The sequence below is a fragment of the Astatotilapia calliptera genome, chromosome 4 (assembly GCF_964374335.1).
Source record: "Astatotilapia calliptera chromosome 4, fAstCal68.1, whole genome shotgun sequence".
NCBI lineage: Eukaryota > Metazoa > Chordata > Actinopteri > Cichliformes > Cichlidae > Astatotilapia > Astatotilapia calliptera.
Window position 1 is genome coordinate 25874162 of NC_137425.1, and position 21457 is coordinate 25895618.

Here is a 21457-nt window from a genome sequence, read left to right on the forward strand (position 1 = left end):
ATACAGTGTGCAAAATGGTTATAGCGTGGTCAGCACTGTGGGCTCACAGCAAGAGGATCCTGGGTTTTAACCCTGCTGGGGGATCTTTCTGTGTTGAGTTTGTTGACCGTAGGTGTAAATCTGAGCAGTAATGGTTACCTAGAGCTTGTCACATGTGCTATAGAACAGATGTGATTTAAGCTCCGGGCCTCATCCTGAATTCGATGAGTGTAAGAAAATGGATGGGTGGGTTGATGGATAAATGTAGTGTGTCACAGTGTTAACCATTTTAATGTATAGCTCACAGGAATAAGAAAATTCAGTACAAGCTCCAAATAGTACCATATCTTGTACAATATCCTATTACAGTATTAATTAAGTCATTATTAAATACTTACATCTGAGCACATTTATTATTTTATCTAAACTAATTAAATGTCAAACATGGAAAAGGGGGGGTGGGGTGGGAGGCGCTTGCTGTGTTGTTGTTTTTTCAGCACATTTGTTTACTTATTTATGCATGACGTCATGTTCCAGAGTTATCATGTTCCAGAGTTAAAGCGCCCTCTGGTGGACAGTTTAGGCGCGAGCTCTGCTCCTCCTCCCCTCTCTGATCAACAACGAGCCTGGTGATATAATACGCTGCCTAAAAACCTCCACACAGAAGCAAAATGGCCGATAGTAAACTAACCGATCACAGACCGTCTGACAGTAATCAAGGGGTTATGCATGTTTTGTTTACAGCTTGAGAGCTACAGTCGCGCAAAAAAGGATACTCGCCTTTCTTCAGTTTTTCTACGATTAACATTTCGCCTTTCGGTGATGTCATTTCTTATTCAATTTAGCCTTGAAAGCCTCGAAGAACTAGCTCGCTAGGGTAGCTACCTTGCTAACCTGCTAGCGGTAGGTTTGCAAGAATTTTTGCACAGAAGCACTTTATGTCCTGCGTGATTCCCGAGGTGAGTACTAAAACACGGACGTTTGGCCTTCACACAACAGAAGTACCGAGTAGAAACGCGAAGTATTTATTCACTCACACGGCGAGCATTCGAGGTTTCTCGGTTTTTGGAATAGGCTCGCTTGTTAGGCGTTGAAAAGCTGGGGAAACGTCACAGGTTCGTCGTGTGTTTTGGCCCTGTCGACCCCTTGCTACGGACTGGTTTTCGGTGTATTCGCTGACATGTTAGTCCTGGGTTTTGCGCCCGCCGTGACGTTACGAATTACAAGAATAAACCGTGTAAAAGGAGGGGGCAGCGTGTGGAAATAATGGGCCTGACGTGCCTCAGCAGTCAACTTCGCTCAGGTTACGATCGCGCGGAGCCACAGAGGCACCTTCCTCTGTGACAGCTCACCGCCGCGAGCCCGGGCTCTCGGGTCAAAGCGCGAGAGCTCACCTGCCTAGCTGCTTTAAAACCCGCTACCATTAGCCAGTTGCTCTCCCGGTGCCCCTTCGTGACTGCAGGTCTGTTCCCTACCGACCGATATTTACATGAGGTGCAGGTTGTTTGCTCCCAGTACTGCGCAGATGTCCGGCTGTGCTTCTCATCATTACCTGTAATGTCAGCGAGCGACATTAAACAGTGAAGGGTCACGGCTGTAACTTGTCGGGTTAGCATTCAGTAGCGTCTTGTGTCGTGGGGCTAATTATCAACAGCTTGGCTAACAGAATTACTTGGCCTAGTCACATTTACAGCTCTGTAGAAGCTGGGATCCCTTTATGTTTCCCTCTGTGGCCGTTTTTGCTATTTTAATGTCATCTGTTTTGTTGTTAGATGCGAGCTGTGCGTTTGCATATGTCATTTGTTTACTTCTGGCATGGTGAGGAGGTCATAAACAAGTGTCTCCTTCATAACAGTGGACAGGTCGCTATTTCTTTTTCTTTTGTACCCCTTGGGTCATTGCAGCCATTTTACTTCCTACTTTACTGCCTGAAAAAAATCCCAGTTTTTTTTCCCTTTTTTCCCAGAAATGCCGTAGACTATAAAGTCATGTTTGTTTGGCTGCTGCTCTGTTTGTCCACTGGTTGAATTGCAGTTGCTTGCTGGTTAATGAATTATGCAGTGAGAAACAAGACTACCAAGGGCTGTTGTCAAGCTGTCTGCTTCTGGTTAACGTTACAGTTCTTACAACACTGACTGTGTAGGAGTACATTTGGCGGTGATCTCGTGATGGCATGTTATAAATTTCGAGCCAGAATTTATGTGTGTGAAACAATGGTATGCTCTCTTTTTAAGCAACAAGCCAAATTCATTGAGGCTTTAGTTAGATAAATAATTGAACATGTATATTTCTCTTTTCAGACAGGAGAATCAAGAAGGGGAACAGTAGTTCATGGAAGACAAGAAAAAGAAGAAAGAAGATAAAAAGAAAAGGGAAACCTCTCAGAAGGTAAGCTGTGCTCTGTCTAGTTTGCAGAAAGTCTGTTTCTGTATCACTAACTGTTTGTGTTGAACAGGAGTTGATAAAATTTACAGTTTATTTGCCAGATTTTTGAGCCCTAATAACATCATTTGAAATTTTCAGAGCTGAAATTGCTTTAACATGCTGTAACTTGACAAGCTGCCTATCCCACACATTGGTATGACTCTTGAAAGTTTAGCCGAAATGCCCTGTTTAGATAAAAAAGATTTTAAAAAAAACCACACACACACAAAGAAATAAACCCCCTCCCAAAAACCAAGCATGCCAAACGATTGTTTTTCTTCCTTTGTGTCATAGACATTGAATTGGTAAATATTTGCTAGTGAAGCTATTATATCCCATTATATATTTTGTTAATGCTGGTCATAGAAAAATGTTGAGTCGACCAGAAATAAGATTTTGGCTTTAGATTGTGACACTTGAAGCAGATATAAAATTGCAGTTTGGTTTATTGTGCACACATGGCCAGCTTCCTGTATTGTAGAGGACTAAAAAAGGCTGGAAAATAACACTCTAAAATCAAAATCAAAAGTTATTTATTTCAAGGGCCTTTACCTCATAAAAGTTTGAGAGTATTGTGGCAGAATCTCCCATATCTTCCATAAATAAACTTAAGGTACTGAACAAAAATCTGAGCTTCTCAGATGGGTATTTTATATGGAATGTCCCCTGTGGACATAGGTAGTCACATGAATGCAAACCTTTTTTTGCATTAAAAAAAATCTAATTATCTCCTGCTTTACATCTCAGTTTCTTTTCTTTCTTTCTTCTTTTTTAGGTGCCAGAACAAAAAATCAAAGGTATGTGTTTTTCATGTCACTCTTCCTTCCTCCATCACTGAGTATTCCACATGTCAGTTTAATGACTTTGTTTCTTCTTCTTAAATATGCTGTAATGAACTTCAGTATGAGGTAACGACGTAGGGAATTTGTTGGATGTGGTTATGCACATGCATACATATATGTTAGACCCATAGTGAATGTTATTAAACTAATCATAAATTGAGTAATGCACCTACAGAGTGATGGTTTCTCTCATTTGTGTCTCTGCCAGTGCCAGAATCAGCCAAGCCCTCCTGTTCCCAGCCACCTGTCACCCCAGGCTCAGTGTCCCCCAGCCCTGGCCCTGTTGCCCCCTCATCCCCCAGTCCTGGTGCAGCTGGGGGTTCTGCCCAAGTTCCTCCTGGTGGTGGGAACAATGCAAAGCAGCGGACTGCTGTGGCCAACGGACAGCCCTCCACCTCACCCTCTGGAAGTCAGACCACCCAGCAGCAGCGATACATGTCTCGCGAGGTTCCACCAAGATTTCGCTGCCAGCAGGACCACAAAGTGCTACTGAAGAGGGGCCAGCCACCGCTGTCCTCCATGCTGCTGGGTGGAGGTGAGGGGGGCTCTGGAGGGGCTGAAGGAGGCAGCGGCTGGGGGGCCGCCCCACCTCTTCCCTCACAGGGAGCAGATAACCCCAATGCAAACACAGCTGGAGGCACAGGTGGGTTAATGTTTCAGAACATACGATCAAGTTTAATAGGTAGTCCAGTAACCCAGTAGTAGTCTTGTCCTACATTAGAACAGAAACTTTGTTTTAAGGTGAATTTTTACAGATAACGCAATGAAGAGAATCAATCAGTGGCCTTTACAATTAATTTATTCATTATAAAGTTGTTCATGACAGTAGTGATATACGTTCACTGTTCTTAATAGTCAGGTAGTGTTAGCAACATGTAGTAAACTCTGAAAGTTTTGAGTGTTGTTCATGATTTTTTTCCGTAGATTCCAACCTGGGTTCATCCTCCCCTTCACCCCCAAACTCCTCCTCATCCTCATTATGTGTCGCTGCTCCGTCGTCTTCTACTACTACTACTTCAACTTATGCAAATTCCACATGGGGGGCAGGCTCTGGCAGCCAGTCCTCTTCTCAGGGCTGCGGGAAGGTGTTTGTGGATGGGACTGACCTGGAGGACTGGCCTACCATTATAGGGGGGGCCAAAGTGAGTTCCGATGGGGCTGGAGGAGGGGTGCAGGACTGCCCCGGAAACAACAACAGTAGTGCCTCATGGAGTGAGATAAGCATCCAGCAGAAGGGAGGAGCAGGGAACATGGACAATCCTTCCCCCCCTCGTTCTTCTCCTCTATCCTCCACTTCCTCACTAAACGAATGTGTTCAGTCAAGTGGTGGTGGTGGTGGCGGCAGTGGTGTATGGGTCTCTCCCACCTCATCTCAGGTGGATGCGGGGCTAGGATTAGCAGCATTTTACAATTCCAAAGTCTCCCATCTTCTTCCTAGCCCTCAGGAGAGCCCTGTAGGTGGCAGCAGCAGCAGTGTCCCTGGTGCCAATTTCAACCCTGACATGAACCCCTCCGCTTGGCCCGCCCTGGTGCAGAGTGGGACATCAACTTCGGCTGGGGACAGTGCTCCACTACACTCATCCGTTACTTCATCTTCCTCATGTTCCGCCAACACCACCCTCATCACCACTCACACTTTTTCATCTGTGAATCAAACTGATCTTTATCAGCAGCACACTGAAACAGCTGCAGGTGCCAGGAGTGGAGAACAGCAGCAGCAGCACTTAGGAAACCCAGGACAGGAGCTGGGTTCAGGCGGGGCGGCACGAGAAGCAGGACCAAATCAAGAAGGTGGCAGTGAGGGGGATTGTGGGGCTGCTAGTGAAGGAGAAGGGAGCAGTAATCTTTCTGGCTCTACGTCTTCCTCCTCTGCCAGCTCTTCTTGGAGATCCATACCCCCAGTGTCCACTGACCTCAGTGCAGGGGCCTCACAGGCAGATGGGTGGGGTGGAGGAGGGACTGGAGCTCAGGGGCAGGAAGGGAATGTTTGGGGCTCTGGTACCCCAGGTAACAAGACGGGGTGGGGCAGGAGAAATGGTGGTGGTTCAACTACCCCAGTGGTATCTCAGGGACCGTGGGAAGGAAGCAGTTCAGATGCAGAGTGGGGTGAAACTGCAGGAAGTGCAAGTTCAAGTAATTTAGCAATAGCCAGTGGAAGAGGAGAAGAGGGGAGCAGCATCAGCAGTAGTGCAGGCAGCCTTGGTGTTGTTGGCAGCAGTTTGGAGGATTCTTCCTCACCAAAGTTTGCAACTATGACAAAAGCTTGGGACAATCAGAAAGGGATTGATACTGGGGACGGGGCAGTTATGGAATGGGGTGGAGGCACTGGAGGTGAAGGACCATCCTCTAGTGGAGGAGGATCCATAGCTGGAAGTGGTGGAGGAGGGAGTGGTAGCGAACAGAAACAAGAGCATTCCTCATCTGGGCACCACCACTCCCATCAGACCTCCAATGCTGAAGTGGCCTTACTTAGCTTGCTCAATCGGCCTGACCTGGACCCCAAGGTTCTGTCAAACACGGGCTGGGGGCAGACCCAGATTCGACAGAATGTGGCCTGGGACCTGGACACCTCATCAGGAGTCGGAAACAGAAATGAAAGAAACACATCATCTTCCTCTGCGTTTTCATCAGCAACCATGAACACTACCACTACTCGCAGTCCTAGGTACCCATCTAACACTGGTTCAGTAACTAATGATACATCTGGTGGCAGCCATGAAACCAGCCTGAAATCTACAGTAAGGGATGGCTGGGATGGTGGCGCTGCACAGTCCACCTGTGGTCCTCATATGCCAAGTAGCACTATAAGGAAGCTGGGATCACCAGAAGAAGATCTAGAGGGCAGCCAGGGGAAGGCAGCTGGAGGCTGGGGTGATCTCCCACCTGAAAGCCAGGGCAAAACATGGGGGGCTGAAGAACAACAATGGGGGGATCAAAGAGGAGGTAACTGGAGAGACATAGGAGAACAGGGTAGTGGGTGGAAAGATGGTCCAGAAAATAAAGGAAAAGGGGGGTGGAAAGGAGGTGGAAGAGGGGAGACAAGTGGTTGGGGGGGAGGAGACTGGAGACAGAGAGATTCTACACCTGGAGGTGGGTGGGGAGATGGGAGGAGTAGAGGTGGGAGCAACTCTGATGAGGGATCTTCCTGGGGTGCATCGGATGAAGGAGGGTCTCAGCGAGGAGGATGGGGAGATGGGGGTGGCGTCAAATCCCACCCGGACTGGGGGAGTACAAAGCCCCATACAGCAGCAGCACAGATACCAAACAGCCAAGCGACACCAATGAAAGCCCCAAATCAGCAGCAGCACCAATCACAGGGTCAGCAACCACCAGGAGGTCCCATACAAGGAGGGTGGAACAGCCGGCCAAATGTTGGAGGTGGAGGTCCACCTTCCAAGAATCAGAACCAAAGTTCAGGCTGGACCTCTGGCCCGATTCCCCAAATCTCCGGAGGTGGCAGTAGTGACACCCTAGAACCCAGCGGCTGGGAAGAGCCCTCCCCTCAGTCCATCAGCCGCAAAATGGAAATCGACGATGGCACATCAGCCTGGGGAGACCCAAACCGCTACAACACCAAGAACGTGAACTTGTGGGACAAGAACAGTGCAATTCCAGGCCAGAGCCACAGTCAGCAGGCCCCACCACCATCCATGCAGCAGCAACAACCACCTAGAAGACAACAGGGGATGCAGTCCAGCAGCACAACTCCTGGCAATGGCGCCATGGGTAAGAAAAAGCTTTTATTTCACAGTGTCAGCCTTGTTAACAACCTTATGGACATTTGCTATTAAAATCATAAACGATTAAGCTTCTTTTACGTAGTACTTTCTTCTAAACAACAATGTCTAATTTTATCAAGGTGCAGGCATGTGGGGAGGAGGTGTACAAACTGTGGATAATGGTACGGCAGCTTGGGGTCAGGCTTCAGATGCAACATCAGGTTGGGTTGATCCAGATGAACCTGGTAAAGCTTCTGGCTGGGGGAATCCTTCACCCAACCCTGGTAAACCTGGTAAGGATTTAAAACAAAAAAAAACAACAAAAAAAACCCAGCATTTTGTTTTTCATGTGTTGATGATGCCTCAACCACATATCAGACATTTAGCAACATTGCACTTCTTAGTATGACTAGGCTTCATGAATGTTAACTCCACAATCCCCAAATAGAGAAACAGCTGACTTTATCATAACCATCTGTTTTGTTTTCACTGCAGGTGGCAAGTCTATTGAAAACTGGATTGGAAAAGGAGACTCTATTTCAGCTTCCCGTCATCCAAGCTGGGATGAGGAAGAAGATGGTGGTGGCGGAGCCTGGAACAGCACAGGCTCACAGGGAAGCAGTTCTTCCTTCAACTCTGGAGGCTGGGGTCAGACACATGGGGGGAAAAGAGGAAACATGAAGGTGGGGAAGAAAGATTCAAGGACACACAAACGGCTATAAACTACAAATTGAAGTTCATTGTACTGCAACAAAACACTTTGATTTTTGTTTAGCACTTAAAGGGTAATGTTTGGATTTTTTTTCCTTAAAGGCCGGAGGAGGGGACAGTTGGATGAACCCAGTGTCACGCCAGTTTTCAAATATGGGCATTCTGGTAAGATACGAATAAGATAATTATTTAAGAAAAAACATTTTTTTAGCTCTCCTCTCACAGTCTAAAGACATGCAATTAGTGGAGTTCAGTTAATTGGTAATTCTAAATTGCCCATAGGTGTGAATGTGATTGCGAATGGTTGTCTGTGTGTTAGTCCTGCGACAGACTGGTGACCTGTCCAGGGTGTAACTCGCCTCTTGCCCTAAGACAGCTGGGACAGGCTCCACCCACCCTGACTCTGAATTAGATAAGGGAAGAGAGTGGATGGATTTATAGCTTTCATGTATTTAGTGCCATTGCTGCTGTATGATTTGATATGATTTTGTTTCCCCCTCTATCACTAATGTTGTTATAATGGTTACATTATCAGTGAGGGTGCTATCACTGTACTACTAAAGAGTGAGGTCATTTTCTTTTTTCTACCTCTCTCTAGGATGATCCAGGTGTCGACAAAAAAATGGAAGGAGACAAGAGAGGAATAACTGACTATAATGGAGAAATGCGGAGGGGAGGAAGAGGTGGAGGTGGTTACCGCATGCCTAGTTCCAAAGATATGGGCCCTGTTGACATGGGGCCCTATGGTGAAAAGGTGTGTTGGGAGTGTTAAGTAGTCTTTAATTATTATAAGAACAAAGGTAGCTGTCAGTTTGAATAATTTGAACTTTAGTACTCACAGTATCGACTGAGTGTTATAAAATATTACCACAAATAAAGTAAGGGTTTTAATGACCAATTAACCCTTTAGAGCTGATCGGAGCGGGCACGCTCTGTTTTGCGTAACTATTTTTAAATCCCGGTAGCACTGCAACCACGTAAGCTAGCGCAAAAATTTTTTTTGCATATGAAACCGGAGGAGTTGTACTTACATCTCATGCCATCAGCTTGTCCTAGGTCACGGTTTCCTTCCACATAAAGCTTTGCAAAAACTGCATAAAAAGCGCTTGCAGGAACAAAAACATAATATTCCAGAAACACGCTTTGCCGATCCGATCAGCTGGTCATAACACTTCCTACGTTGGAATAGACGTCAGCGCGAACTTTTGCATTTCCGCCATTACCTGCCCGAAACCGGAAGTGACGTCATTTTCGCGGAAATGTAGTCTTTTTTACCATCAGGGCCTCAGGGCCTATACTGGTCTTTTTAAAAGTTATCTTTGACTTTATGACTTTCTGTGTCGTTTCTGGGATGCTTAGGACTCATATTGCACTGCTGGAAATAGTTTATTTTGATGCATATGCTGCTTTTTTGCAAATTTGCAGTATAATATTTATTTTCGTTTTTCCTGCATAAATTGGTGTATTTCAAAAATAAAACTATGAAGACACTTAAAATAAATTTCCTGTGGTGGGAAACTATTTTGTGCAACTTTTTTGTATTTACAGTTTTGAGGGATAAGCCTCTTAAATTTCTCTAACTACAAATATATGTTAAAAAAGCAAAAACGATTTTCAATTTTTTTGTAGTTTATTGCACTTTTTTGCAATTTATGTAATTACTATGCACTTAATGAATACATATTATTAAAATCTGGGCTATAATGGTTGTATTGATGTATATCAACTTGAAATGCTCCCAAAAATGGCTCCACAGCATGTAAAAATATAATATAAGCTCTGGCGGACTTGGTTCTATGGTAGGTCTTAAAGGGTTAAGGAAGCTGGAAAGTTTTTAGATGTAAAGTGGCACTTCTACACTTTGGCAAGCTTTATCAGTGCTATGTAGATTTAATCAATTATGGCAGGTAGAACCATGGAGCTGAAATTGAAGAGAAATGCTCCTTTCCTTTTAAAGATAGGATGATATGAATTGTGGATGCTTCGTTTTCTCTTGCTGTGCTCAGGGACTGCACAGAATGTTACCAAGGGCCTCCACTGGCCACACTTCGAGAGCCCTGGCTTTAGTTGTAAATTGTTTCTATTCTGTTCCAGATGGGTGGCCACGGAGTGTTTGTCAGTGGTGGTGGAGGGATGTCTCAGCCTCGAGGGATGCACCAGCCTGGCATGCATTCGATGAACCCCTCCCAGGGGTTACGTGCACAAGTGCCTCATCCGTTCCTGTCTGCTCAGGTTTGTTTCCTGTTGTTATTAATTATGATGAAGCTGTTTGTACAAGGTTTGGTTTGGTTTGTTTGGTATATTGGATATCTTATACAAATGCAGAGCAATGGGTCATCAAGGTCAGCTAACCTCACACATCTGGTGGTCTCACAAGTTTTTTGAGAAGAGTTTATACATAATTATTAAATATATATAATAACATAGTCCATTAAACTTTGTGCCAATTTTATGAAGGTAACTGAAACCTGTACGTGACATTAAGTAAAGAAAACAATTGATTTTCACTATACATGACATAAACAAATTATAGCATTACAGTTGGTTAGTTAATATTAAATTATATATAATATAATTATATTATTTTTAACAACTAATTAAACTTTAGCTTAGTTATTTTACTGACTACTCCCACCACTTATTAAAGTAATTATAATGGCGTCGCCAATAGGGCTGGGCCATATTATACCGTTCACGGTAATACCGGTATAATGTTAGGCAACGATAGGAAAATGAAATATCGCGATAGAATGGGAGTAAAACGCACATGCGCAGTGCCTTTGTTTTCATATGCACATGGCCGATTGTTGAGTGAAACAGATGAACCAGAATTGGTTTGTAAAAATGGTGCAACTTCAGTGATGTGGAACTGGTTTGGTGTTTGTCCGTCAGATACACAACAAAGCACATTTTTTTGCAGAACATGCAAGCGGCCGTTGTTATTGTCATATTTGTCGGACTAAGATGCTCTTAAATCTGGGAGTAATCTGGGTCCTAAACTCCGTAATTCTTCAGGTCAAACAACACTGCAGCATCACTGAGAGTTAAAAACTGTCTAAATTCTTTCATCTTTAATAAAACGATCAGCATTGCTGCTTTACCAGGTGTAACTATAAAGTTTAACTTCCAGGCATCCATGAAAACAAAAGTTATTACATTTAACGGAGTTAGAAGTTAGCAGGAAGCTAGCGGAAGTTAGCTCGCTAGTTTCGCTAGTTACCTAAGCATGATATTGCATGTTCTGACTGAGAGATTTCTGAAAAAAATCAAACGTACAGCTCTGCTTTCACTTCCAACATAAATGAAGACAGGAAACTAAACAGCAGTGACGTTTGTAGGGTTACTGAAGTTGGGCTAGCTGGTATATAATGATGTGCTACGTGATCGCTAGCGACACAGCTATGTTAGCATAACATAAACAGTGAAGCTGGAGGACGAACACTAACACTTTTCCACTTATAAAAGTTAACGTGAAGGTTCTTCATGGTTAGAGACAAATGCAATCGCATGGCAGGATACTGTAAACGGACCAAACTTCAGTCAGGAGAACAACTGAGATAATCCATCCACAATACGAGGTTAGTCATTAATATACTGCAACAACATGGGAATAGAGCAGCTGCCAGAGAATTCAACATTAATGAATCAATGGTACAGAAGTGGAGGAAGCAAGAAGAATGAGTTTAATAAAGTTTGATTTATCTGACTGCTTTGTTTCGCTTAATGTGCCTTATAATCCCGTGCACCTTATGGTGCGAAAAATACGTACTGCACACTGCAGTTTAATGTTGCAAAGCACCTCTTTTTAACTTCAGTGGATATTATACATGGTTATGCTCAGGATATGTCAGCCCATTTCTACTGGAAATGCCTTTTGGTTAAACTTTCAGCAAGGAATTTGCATTTGCACTGTTACATTTTTATAAAGCTTTAATGTACATAAAAACCAGCTTCTTGTTTAAGTGAAAATAAATGGAAGGTTGTCTTTTTGCGCTAGTAATGTTGTGGAGTTGTATTTTGTCTCGCATCAATTATATCGTCGGTTATATCGTTATCGCAAATTTTCAAATATATATCGTGATAAATATTTTTGGCCATATCGCCCTGCTCTAGTCGCCAACTAATATTTAGTCATATTCTGCAATCACAGACTATAAAAATTTCAGTTTTATCGAACTAGAAGCTGCCTGCCTACAGCGTGCAGAGTCACTGCAGTATGCACTAGCACATGTGATACAGGCACATAATCTGCCTCATGTAAATGTGACACCAATTTGAAATGTTTTTAAACTGAATATCAGTTTTTGACAGGGCTTTCATACATTTCTTGCGTTTGGTTTCGATGCTCCAGCTTATCCTGCACTGCTGGAAACCTGACAGGGCTTATTGATAGAGTGTCCCTGTTTCTCATAACGTGCTTTGCCTGGAGTGTCTTTCAGCACCCATATACTTGTGAATTCTTGTGGCTTGCAGGTGCCGGGTCCTATGCTGAAGCAGATGCCCTCTCCTGGTGGAAGTGTGGGTGGTGTAGTTGGAGGAGTAGGAGGTGTCGGTGGTGTTGGAAGTGTCGGAGGGGTTGGCGGAGGCGTGTTCCCTCCCCAGATTTCCCCACAGCAGCTAGCAATGCTCAGCAACATTTACCCCCCAATGCAGCAGTTCCATCTGGTAAGTGCCTGAATGATACGTCATCGATTGATTGTCAGTAGTTTTTCTTATTAGTTTATAGTGGAAAACATTGATGTCGAAGCAGAAGATGTAGACTAAATAATGTCACTTTGTAATGGATTAAAATGTTTGTGAAAACAGCTGTGTTTTGTTTTGTTTGTCCGCCAACACACAGGCTTGTCAGTTCCTGCTACAACAGCAGCAGCAGCAACAGCAGCAGCAGCAGTTTCTGCAGAACCAGAGGAAGTTCCCTCAGCCTCAGCCTCTCAGGCAGCAGCCAGACCCACAGCAGGTGAGCGTGCATGCCAATAAAATGCCATCAGAGCAGTAACAACACTATAAATAGTACTCTGTAAAATGTGGTCAGAAATACTCAGAAGTTCTGTTAGGCTAATTAGCTGAGGTGTAGTTCAGAACCATCACTTTATTTTTAACCTTTGGTGACAGATGTGACACTAGTGTTTGCTTCAGTCACGTCAGACTAGAATATGTGAAACTATGTAATATAAATATAGATTAGTGGTGACTATTCAACTGTACTTTTTTTTAATTTCATCTTGTCAGCTGGCGAGGATTATGGCTATTCTGCAGCAACAGAGACAGCATCAGCAGGGTGGAGTTGGAGGAGCAGCACCAGGAGGGAGTTCCAAACTGTCCCCCTCTCACCTGGGAGGAGGCCTATCCAAACAGGCCATGGTAGACCCTGTTCCACATCCTGGAATTGGGGGAACCTTATCAGACCTTCACACCAAAACACCAGGGATGTACTCTGGTGAGTGCTTGTGGTTAGGTGTAAATTCAGCACTCCCCGGATTTGCATAATATTCAGTTTTATTTAATTTTTTTATAGCACCAAATATCACAACAGTCACCTAAAGGCGCTTTATATTGTAAGGTGAAGACCCTACAATAATAGACAGAAAATCCCAACAATTGCCTTGGAAAGGCAAATCCATCTGCTGTGACCAGTAGTGGGTGAGGAGAGGGAGACGGGATAAAAGGCACACTGTGGAAGAGAGCCAGAGATTAATAATAACAATGGTTAAATGCAGAGTGGTGTGTAAATATTGAGTGAAGAAGAAATGCTGAAAGCTCAAGGTGACCCAAGCTGACACTTTTTTTTTTTTTCCATCTTGCCAGGGCTTACTCCTGGAAGTAACCTGTCAGGACTGGAGCTCGGTCCCATGATGGGAGGGATGAAGGATCTAGGAGGACAGCAGTCCCGCTTTAAATGGATGATGGAGGGACACTCGCCAGCTCCCTCTCCCCCCGACTCAACCATTCACAAGAACGGTAGGTAAACAGATGGTCAGCAACTGGTCTGGTAATCATCTTTGTTCACAGTGTATCTGAATGAGCCGCTGTGAACCAAAATGTTGCGAAACATATTCATGTCAGTCTGTCTGACCTCCTTTCTCTGTCATGTCCCATTTTTAAAGGCCCTTTACCCAGTGCTGTAAAGGTTAGAGGAGGGTCTCCTTACTCCCAGTATGAAATGCTGGGAAGTGATGGTTTGGGGATTCCCCCTCAGGGCTCTGCAGACAGCTGGCACCGGACCCCTGGTAGTAAAATGGGGAACAAATCTGCTACATCAAGCTGGCCTCCAGGTGAGTGGTTTTTTTTCTGTTTTTTTTTTTTGTTTTTTTTTTGTCTGCTACTTACCAAAACAGCTGTTTTTCATCTTAATAACTAAAATAAATAATTTGCTTCTAATGCTGGGGACATCCAGTATGTGTAGTACTTAAGTTGAAGACTTGGAGCCAGCATAGTTAACAAACCCTGCAGGCACACTGTTATTAAGTTGGACTGTTTTGCACGGCATATTTGTTAATCGGGGTTTTGTTTTTTGTTGTATTTCCTCCGTAATTACAGAATTCCAGCCCGGTGTGCCCTGGAAGGGCATACAGAACAGTGGAGACCCAGAGTCTGATCCCTATATGACCCCTGGTAGTGTCCTTGGCTCCCCAGGATCCCCAAGCCTCAACGACTCTGACCACCAGTTACTGCGAGACAACATAGGTATTTGAAGTTTTGACGAGCATAGGTGTTGGTTTTGACTCTGGTATTATGATTTGTATTACAAGAACTCTGCTTCTGTCCCAAATAAAGCCCAGAATAGATTACAGGGACTCACTGTGCTAATGATTAGTCATTTTGAGAATGAACATGAATCTGAAATTCTGCCGTCTAATCTGCTATATCACTAAAGGTGCAGTTGTTAATAGACTGCATTACAATCTAAGTTCCCCTTTGAAGGCTGCAGCTCATCCCTACGAGGATTAAGGCTAAGTACTAAATCTTTTCACCACTTACTGTTATAGCTGTCAGCTGGTGATTATTTTATATGGCAGGCATTTCTTTTGTGTTAGTTCTTACTACAGAGCTGTTAGTTTGGCTCTCTTTCACAGATTTCTACCAACTAAAAACAAAAAATCCCAGAAAACAGGGACTCGGATCTGAAAATGACATTTTTATTTTGTCTGTTTCTCTTGTAGCCTACAGTTGTCTGCTATGCCAAGCTCAGGACCGGATAAAGCAATTTTAAGCATATTGCTGCTTTTTCTTAATCAGTATAAGTTATAGTGGCTGCATCCCCTAAGGTTCCTAGTTCTGCATTTGTCATATACAACAAAAAAAGCTGCACTAGTGCTTTAAACAGTGTCTCACCCTGTATAGTATAAAATAGGAAAAACTACTAATAGTAGAAGAGATGAGAGGAAAAAAATGGAGAAAATAAGCAAATAAAAATTCTCTCACACAAAGGTGGTAATTTGAGGTGGTAGACTATGCTTTAAATATAAAATGAAAGACAATGATTTGGCAATGACAAAGTCACAGCATTCAGGGTGGCGATGGCCTTTGTGTATAAACTTTTCAGAAGTGTAGTGGTGTTTAGATAATATTGTAATGTTTTGTAGGGCCAAATCCTTCTCTCAACACCTCGCTGCCTTCACCTGGTGCCTGGCCCTACAGTGCCTCAGACAGCCCCCTCAGCAATGCACACAGCACAGGTGGGTTTTTGATTGGTGGATATTGTTAAACTGTATTTACATTTTGACTTATTAGCTTCATTATATTGTTTCTGTCATGTGTTAGCACTGTGTTTTACAAGTTAAGAGTTTGTTTGTTTTTTTTTGTTTTTTTATTTTTTTTATGCCTCTTTCTTCCACTCACCTTTTCCTTCTTAGGAAAGTACTCTGATTACAAGCCCAGCTGGCCTCCAGAGCCCATTGGACAGAACAAGTTGTGGAAGACCAGTCGCAACAGCTCCCAGCTGCCACGCCCCCCTCCTGGCCTAACCAATCAGAAGCAAGCCTCACCCTCGCCATGGGGTACTGGTGGCCCTCGGTTAGCCCGGAGCTGGGGAGGGGGTGGGATTAATCAGGAGTCAAGATTTGGGCAAGGTACCTCTACAGGGACCTTACTTCATAGTTTACAGCTTAACTGTTTATGATGTAGAGGATGAAGTCAGTGTAAATAAAGAAATCTTACATTTGTCATTTTATCCCTAATTTATAGGCTCAGCTTGGAGTGATGGTGCAGCCTCCAGAGGCAGCTGTTGGTTGCTGTTGAGCAACCTGACCCCTCAGGTAAGGAGGAGGAGAAGCAAACACTGAGAAACGACTAAACAAGGCAGTTATTGCCATCTTCAGAAACTGAACTTGTGCGAAAGGGTGATGTAAAATCGTAACAGGACCGTGTTGTATGAGCAGTGTGTCTCACACTTCATGCATTTGTTTGATGATCGCCACGTCATTCATATAATTATGTGAAAAAATAATGATCGACAATTTAATAGCTTGAAGGAATTTGGATGAGCTTTTCTTGTGAAACATAAGAGAAGGAATTTAAAGGGGAGGAGGGGGGGGGATTTGTGATGGCATTAATGAACACCCCCCCCCCCCCCCCCCCCCCCCCATCAAGCTACAGCTGGAAAACCTTAAAAATCAGTGAAGCAGTCACATGGAAAATTTATTATGATGATTCAGTAATAATCACACTCTAATATAAAAAAATTTGTGTAATTTATATATTTGTGGTTTTATTACATATTCCAAAAGGAGAGTAACTGTGCCATTACTTTGTTCGCCCCTTATTCTTCTTCTGGCTTTGCAATAAAGGCGTTAACAGGCAGAGAGGTGGTGCTGCTGCTGCTGGTGGTCAGACCAGGACGAGCTTTCCCTGCCATCAGTAGCAGAACTATATCATCCGGTTTAATAAAATGAATGTGATCTTTGCACAACCTTTAAAGGTGCACAGTGAAGCAGACAACCAAGAAGAGAAACGAGTGCAACAGTAAGTGGCACAACAAAGGGTCCTGTTAATTTGAGACTTGTTTTGAGAGTTGATGAAGGAATAGGTTGTTTAAAAAAAAAACAACAAAAAAAACAAAGTGTATAGACTTGTTTGGTAAGAAAAGAAACCTGGAAGCTATACAGTACTATACCCAAAGCCAGTGTAGCTACTTTCAGCTCTTCCCTTATTTAAAAGCAGGTGTCTGTTTGATTTGGCAAGGGTTTTTTTTTTTTTTTTAAAAACACTGAATAACACTCTTGACAATGATCCCAGTGGGATTTGTCTCCTGGGTTCAAACCAGGGATCTTTGTCTCATTAGGCAGGTATCTAAACCATAGCTGTTTACATATGCAACATGAAAATGTGCACAATTGACTTTGTGTAGTATAAAATAGTCATGAGGAATAATGTACGCTATGATAAAATTATAGATGCGATTCAAATTATTTAAAGTGTTTTTTGTTTTTACCTCGAATGGTTCATTGAAGGCCTCAGTTTTAAAAATCGATTTTCTTAAGCACTTCATGTGTTCACGGGTTAAACCTCTTTGACACAACAGAATTGATCATGGCCATAAATACTTAGACCATATTAACAGCTACATGTACAGATCGGTCAGGGTTTAGGCACTTTAAACTGCTTTTCTCATTCATTTGCATTCCCCTTCACTCTGTCCTATGCAAATTACACGGACCCATGAATGACCCAGCTGTAATTTGATTGCCAAGTTGGATGAGCCATTTAAGCAATTAGAGCTTGTATAAATGACACTTCCACGACTTCCTCTGTGAAAATCATAGAAATTAAAGTGTTTTCCAGAGTAAGACCAAGTTTGTTCTTGTTAGAATCTCCCGTGCAGGCTTGCACAACTTGAAGATCTTACTGTAAATGTAACTTTATTACATGTCATAAAGCCCCACCTTACCACTCACATTATTTATTAGTGCACAGTTTTTCATGTACATAATCATTGTTGTGTGGCCTCCTTACCTGACCTTTCTCTGGCCCGATAAGTGATCACTCAAGATAGTGGATAATTGCCCTATGAACGTTACATCACACATCCACGCGTTCTGCTGAGGACATTGGTCGATGTAATATAACTCCTCGCTCCGTACTTTTACCTCTACCATTGCAACAAAGTGACTATCAGTAATCTTTTCTAATCAAAAGTCTTGCGTTATGTTTGGGTTCCTCAGAAATCAAGAGTCTCTTCACAGTAACAGATTTTTCACCAAAATTGGTCCTTCTAAATATGACAAACACCCTCCAGAGTCTAATCCTATACGGTATCTATACAATTATTCCCTCTTCCCTGTAGATTGATGGCTCCACGCTGAGGACTATCTGTATGCAGCATGGCCCCCTGCTGACCTTCCACCTTGGCCTGACCCAGGGCAGTGCTCTGATTCGTTACAGCACCCGGCAGGAAGCAGCCAAGGCCCAGGGTGCACTGCACATGTAAGTTTACCTATACCCTCACTGCTCCGCGTGAAGCAAACGGTAATTCTGCACATACTGACCTGAAGAACCTTGTCTTATAATTTTCTTAAACAGGTGTGTCCTGGGCAACACCACGATCCTGGCGGAGTTTGTGAGCGAAGAAGAGGTTGCTCGCTATGTTGCACATTCCCAGGCCGGAGGGGCAGAGGGAGCCAGCTCAGGAGGGGCAGCGACCGGTGGGGCACAGGGTTCATCCGGAACAGGCACAACTGTGGTGGCCAGCAGTGGAGGAAGTTCTCCGGGGAGCGAGCGGGCAGCTGTGGGGGCAACTTCAGGTGGAAACGGAAATGGCAGTGGAGGAGAGAGTGGAGCAGCAGTTCTAGCTGGAGTTAGGTCCTCTGGCTCTGGCTGGCAGAGTCTTGATGGTACAGGTAGTTCTTCAGAGAGCTCCTCAGCCCAAGGACCCGGGCTGGGGATATTTTCCCAGTGGAGCACCAACGGGGCTGGGGAGGGAGGAGGCGTCGGGGGAGTAGAGTCTGGGAGGTCTGGGCTTTGGGGAGGCATGACTGCAGGATACCCCAGCAGCAGCCTGTGGGGGGCACCGCAGATGGAGGAAAGGCACCAAATGGACAGCCCTGCTGGATTGTTGCCTGGCGACCTACTGGGGGGAGGAACCGATTCCATCTGAGGATTCCCCCCCCGCTTCCATTTGTACGTGTAGGTTTGGACACACTGATACAGCATACACTGGGATTCATATGTACTTACTATGGCACACGCGCACACACACATATACACATACACACACACGCATTACATGGTATGCATATAAATGTACTACACATATACACACGTGTGCATACGTATACGTAGTATGCAAATTTATGTGCACACACAAAGCAGAAATGTGAGACATGCTTACACACATTCTCGTGGCCAGACTTAAGCTATTATATAAAACAAATGCAGGGACTGTTAGATGTGTATACAGCCTTTTTTCCACAGATGAAGATTTCAACTGCTTAGACTTGAATCCTGAAAAAAAAAAAAAAAAAAGAATGAAAAGTCAGTTGGTCTGAAAGACTTGACTGGATTGCAATGTGCTTAGTAAATAGGTGACTTTTCAGCAGATTTACATACACATGCACACACCAAATACAGAGAAGCCTTCAGACAGATAGGCACTGTAAACAGCATTACTTTCATCGTAAAAGAGAACTTAAAACTACTACATGATGTGAGGTTTAAAGTGCAGTTTGTATTCACATCCCCTTAAAGATGGAGATCGAATCCAAACCCATGCAAACAGCTCTGATTGACAGCAGAACTGTATCTTACTGTGTATGTTAAGTTTTCTGTTTTGTTTTTGTTTGTATGGTTTTAATTTTTAAACAGTGAAAATACTGAAATGTCATTGTTCTGTTTTCAAAATGCTGACCTCCTACTGTTGTATCTCACGCACTCTTTTTCTCTGTTATTCTCTCTTGAACATGGTTGTTACTGTTGCAGTGATAAATGTTAAATTGCAGGCAGTTTGAGGCTATGATGCATTTCTCCATGTGTTGATACTGTGTGCACGCGTAGTGTCGTACACACTGAGCGTGAGTGAGACTGAGACCAAGTAAGTGGATTAAACCACCGCAGTTGTCATGCGTGAGTGCGCGTGTGCGTGAATGTGAGGATGATGTGTGTGCATGTTAATGCCTGTCATAATGTGGGCAAGGCTGCTTACTTATACAGAAGGTCTATACAAAAATGTTTTTGAGTGCATTCAGTATACTGCTGACTGTGTGTTAAGAAATATTCGCACTAATGCTTTTCTCTCTCATTTGAAGTTGTTTTTTCTTTTTTTTAAAAGCAGACTTGTCTTTTTTTATTGTCCGACCTGCAATAATAAAAAAAGAACATTTTGATGACACAAAGAGCTGAAGGCATACGCGTCGAGAAAAAAAGATGGACATGCCAAAATCTTATCAAACTGTGTAGAGCGGGAGGGAGGGGTGGGATGGGTTGTTTACAGATGCAGAGTAAGCGTTACCGTACGTTTTTAATGTTCTGTTGTTGTGTATTCGTTTTAAATTAAGACAGGCTTTAACACTCCTGTTCAGTGTTTTCGTTTTGAGATTTTACAAATAAAAAATAAAAAAAATTTATTTAAACAAAATGAGAACAAGATTAATAAAGATGAAAGTATTGGCTTCTAAACTTGTTCTTCTTCTTTGTTATGTCATTTGTGTGTGTGAATTCAGGTGTCTGTCTGCTGTAATCCACACTTGGCTCAGCAGGTGATCATGACTAAAGAAAAAAGGTGTATGGACTGGACCACATGTCAGTCACCCTCTCATCACTATTGACAAACCAATCCTATTTAACACTTGCGTCAGTCTCTGGTAAGCCAGTGCTTACTGAATGAAATTATTTACCCACACTGATAACCTTTATGGGTTCATCCTGTGTTAAACCTGTATGAGGTTGTCCATGTAACCTTTATTATACACCTTAAATTTTATGGCTTGATATAATTTTCAAGTGCCCTTGCATATAGTCCCGATCAAAATTTAAGACCACTTGGGAAAAATGGCCAAAAAAAAAATCATGTTTTGCATGGTTGGATCTTAACAAGGTTCCAAGTAGAGCTTCAACATGCAACAAGAAGAATTGGGAGTGAGACAAAACATTGTTTTGAGCATGCAATTTATTGAAAACAACACGGAAACAAACAGGCTGATTACAGCTGATCAAAAGTTTAAGACCACATGCCTTTAAAGAGACAAATCTGTGCAAACATGTGGCTTCATTGTAATTTTCTGTCAGGTAGGCACACTGTCATGACAATCTGACAGAAAAGGCAAAATATTTCCCTTTTTAAACGTGGTTGGGTTGTTGAACCTCATAAACGGGGTCTCTCGCAGCACACCATCGCTGGTGAGGTGGGACGCAGTAAGACAGTCATTGGAATTTCTTAAATGATCTTGAGGGTTATGGAACAAAAAACTCAAGTGGAAGACCCCAAAAAATTTCACCAGCACTGAGCTGGAGAATCCAATTGGCTGTCCGTGAAGACATAGGCCGATCTTCTACCCAAATTAAGGCCGTTACTGGTGCCGACTGCAGCACCTTAACCATCGGATGGCATTTGACACTGAAGGGCTTTAAAAACAAAAAACGTCTTCAATGGCCTTGTCTCCTTGAACGCCACAGAACTTACTGTTTGGACTTTCCAAGAGAGCACCAAACATGGGACATTGAAAGGTGGAAGAAAGCTTTATTCTCTGATGAGAAAAAATGTAACCTTGATGGCCCTGATTGTTTCCAACGTTACTGGCATGACAAGTAGATCCCACTACTCAAAACGGCCTACTACGTCAAACAGCCACT

General features: G+C 43.4%; 1 protein-coding gene across 5 annotated transcripts; it reads left to right on the forward strand.

Moving 5' to 3' along the window:
* Positions 1 to 625: 625 nt before the first annotated feature.
* On the forward strand, positions 626 to 20284 carry LOC113021175 (trinucleotide repeat-containing gene 6B protein). Of its 5 annotated transcripts, none has more exons than XM_026165664.2 (21): positions 626 to 938; positions 2280 to 2367; positions 3179 to 3200; positions 3454 to 3888; positions 4170 to 6971; positions 7105 to 7257; positions 7460 to 7647; positions 7778 to 7840; positions 8274 to 8429; positions 9770 to 9907; positions 12149 to 12340; positions 12516 to 12632; positions 12905 to 13112; positions 13481 to 13633; positions 13780 to 13947; positions 14213 to 14359; positions 15259 to 15351; positions 15529 to 15744; positions 15860 to 15930; positions 17958 to 18097; positions 18194 to 20284. In XM_026165664.2, exons 2-21 carry the CDS (start codon positions 2311 to 2313, stop codon positions 18765 to 18767), a joined length of 6093 nt encoding a protein of 2030 aa, XP_026021449.2. In that variant the 5' UTR covers positions 626 to 938; positions 2280 to 2310; the 3' UTR covers positions 18768 to 20284. The 5 variants fall into 5 exon arrangements, with proteins under 5 accessions (XP_026021449.2, XP_026021451.2, XP_080156556.1 ...); XM_026165666.2 differs by having other exon boundaries at positions 7111 to 7257; XM_080300430.1 differs by having other exon boundaries at positions 3460 to 3888.
* The last annotated feature ends 1173 nt before the right edge of the window (positions 20285 to 21457 follow it).

Coding starts and splice junctions, on each gene's coding strand:
- LOC113021175 (XM_026165664.2), top strand. CDS start 2,311: ATGGAAGACAAGAAAAAGAAGAAAGAAGATAAAAAGAAAAGGGAAACC. Junction 3,889..4,169: donor AAACACAGCTGGAGGCACAG/GTGGGTTAATGT, acceptor TTTTTTCCGTAG/ATTCCAACCTGGGTTCATCC. Junction 15,745..15,859: donor GGAGTCAAGATTTGGGCAAG/GTACCTCTACAG, acceptor CCTAATTTATAG/GCTCAGCTTGGAGTGATGGT.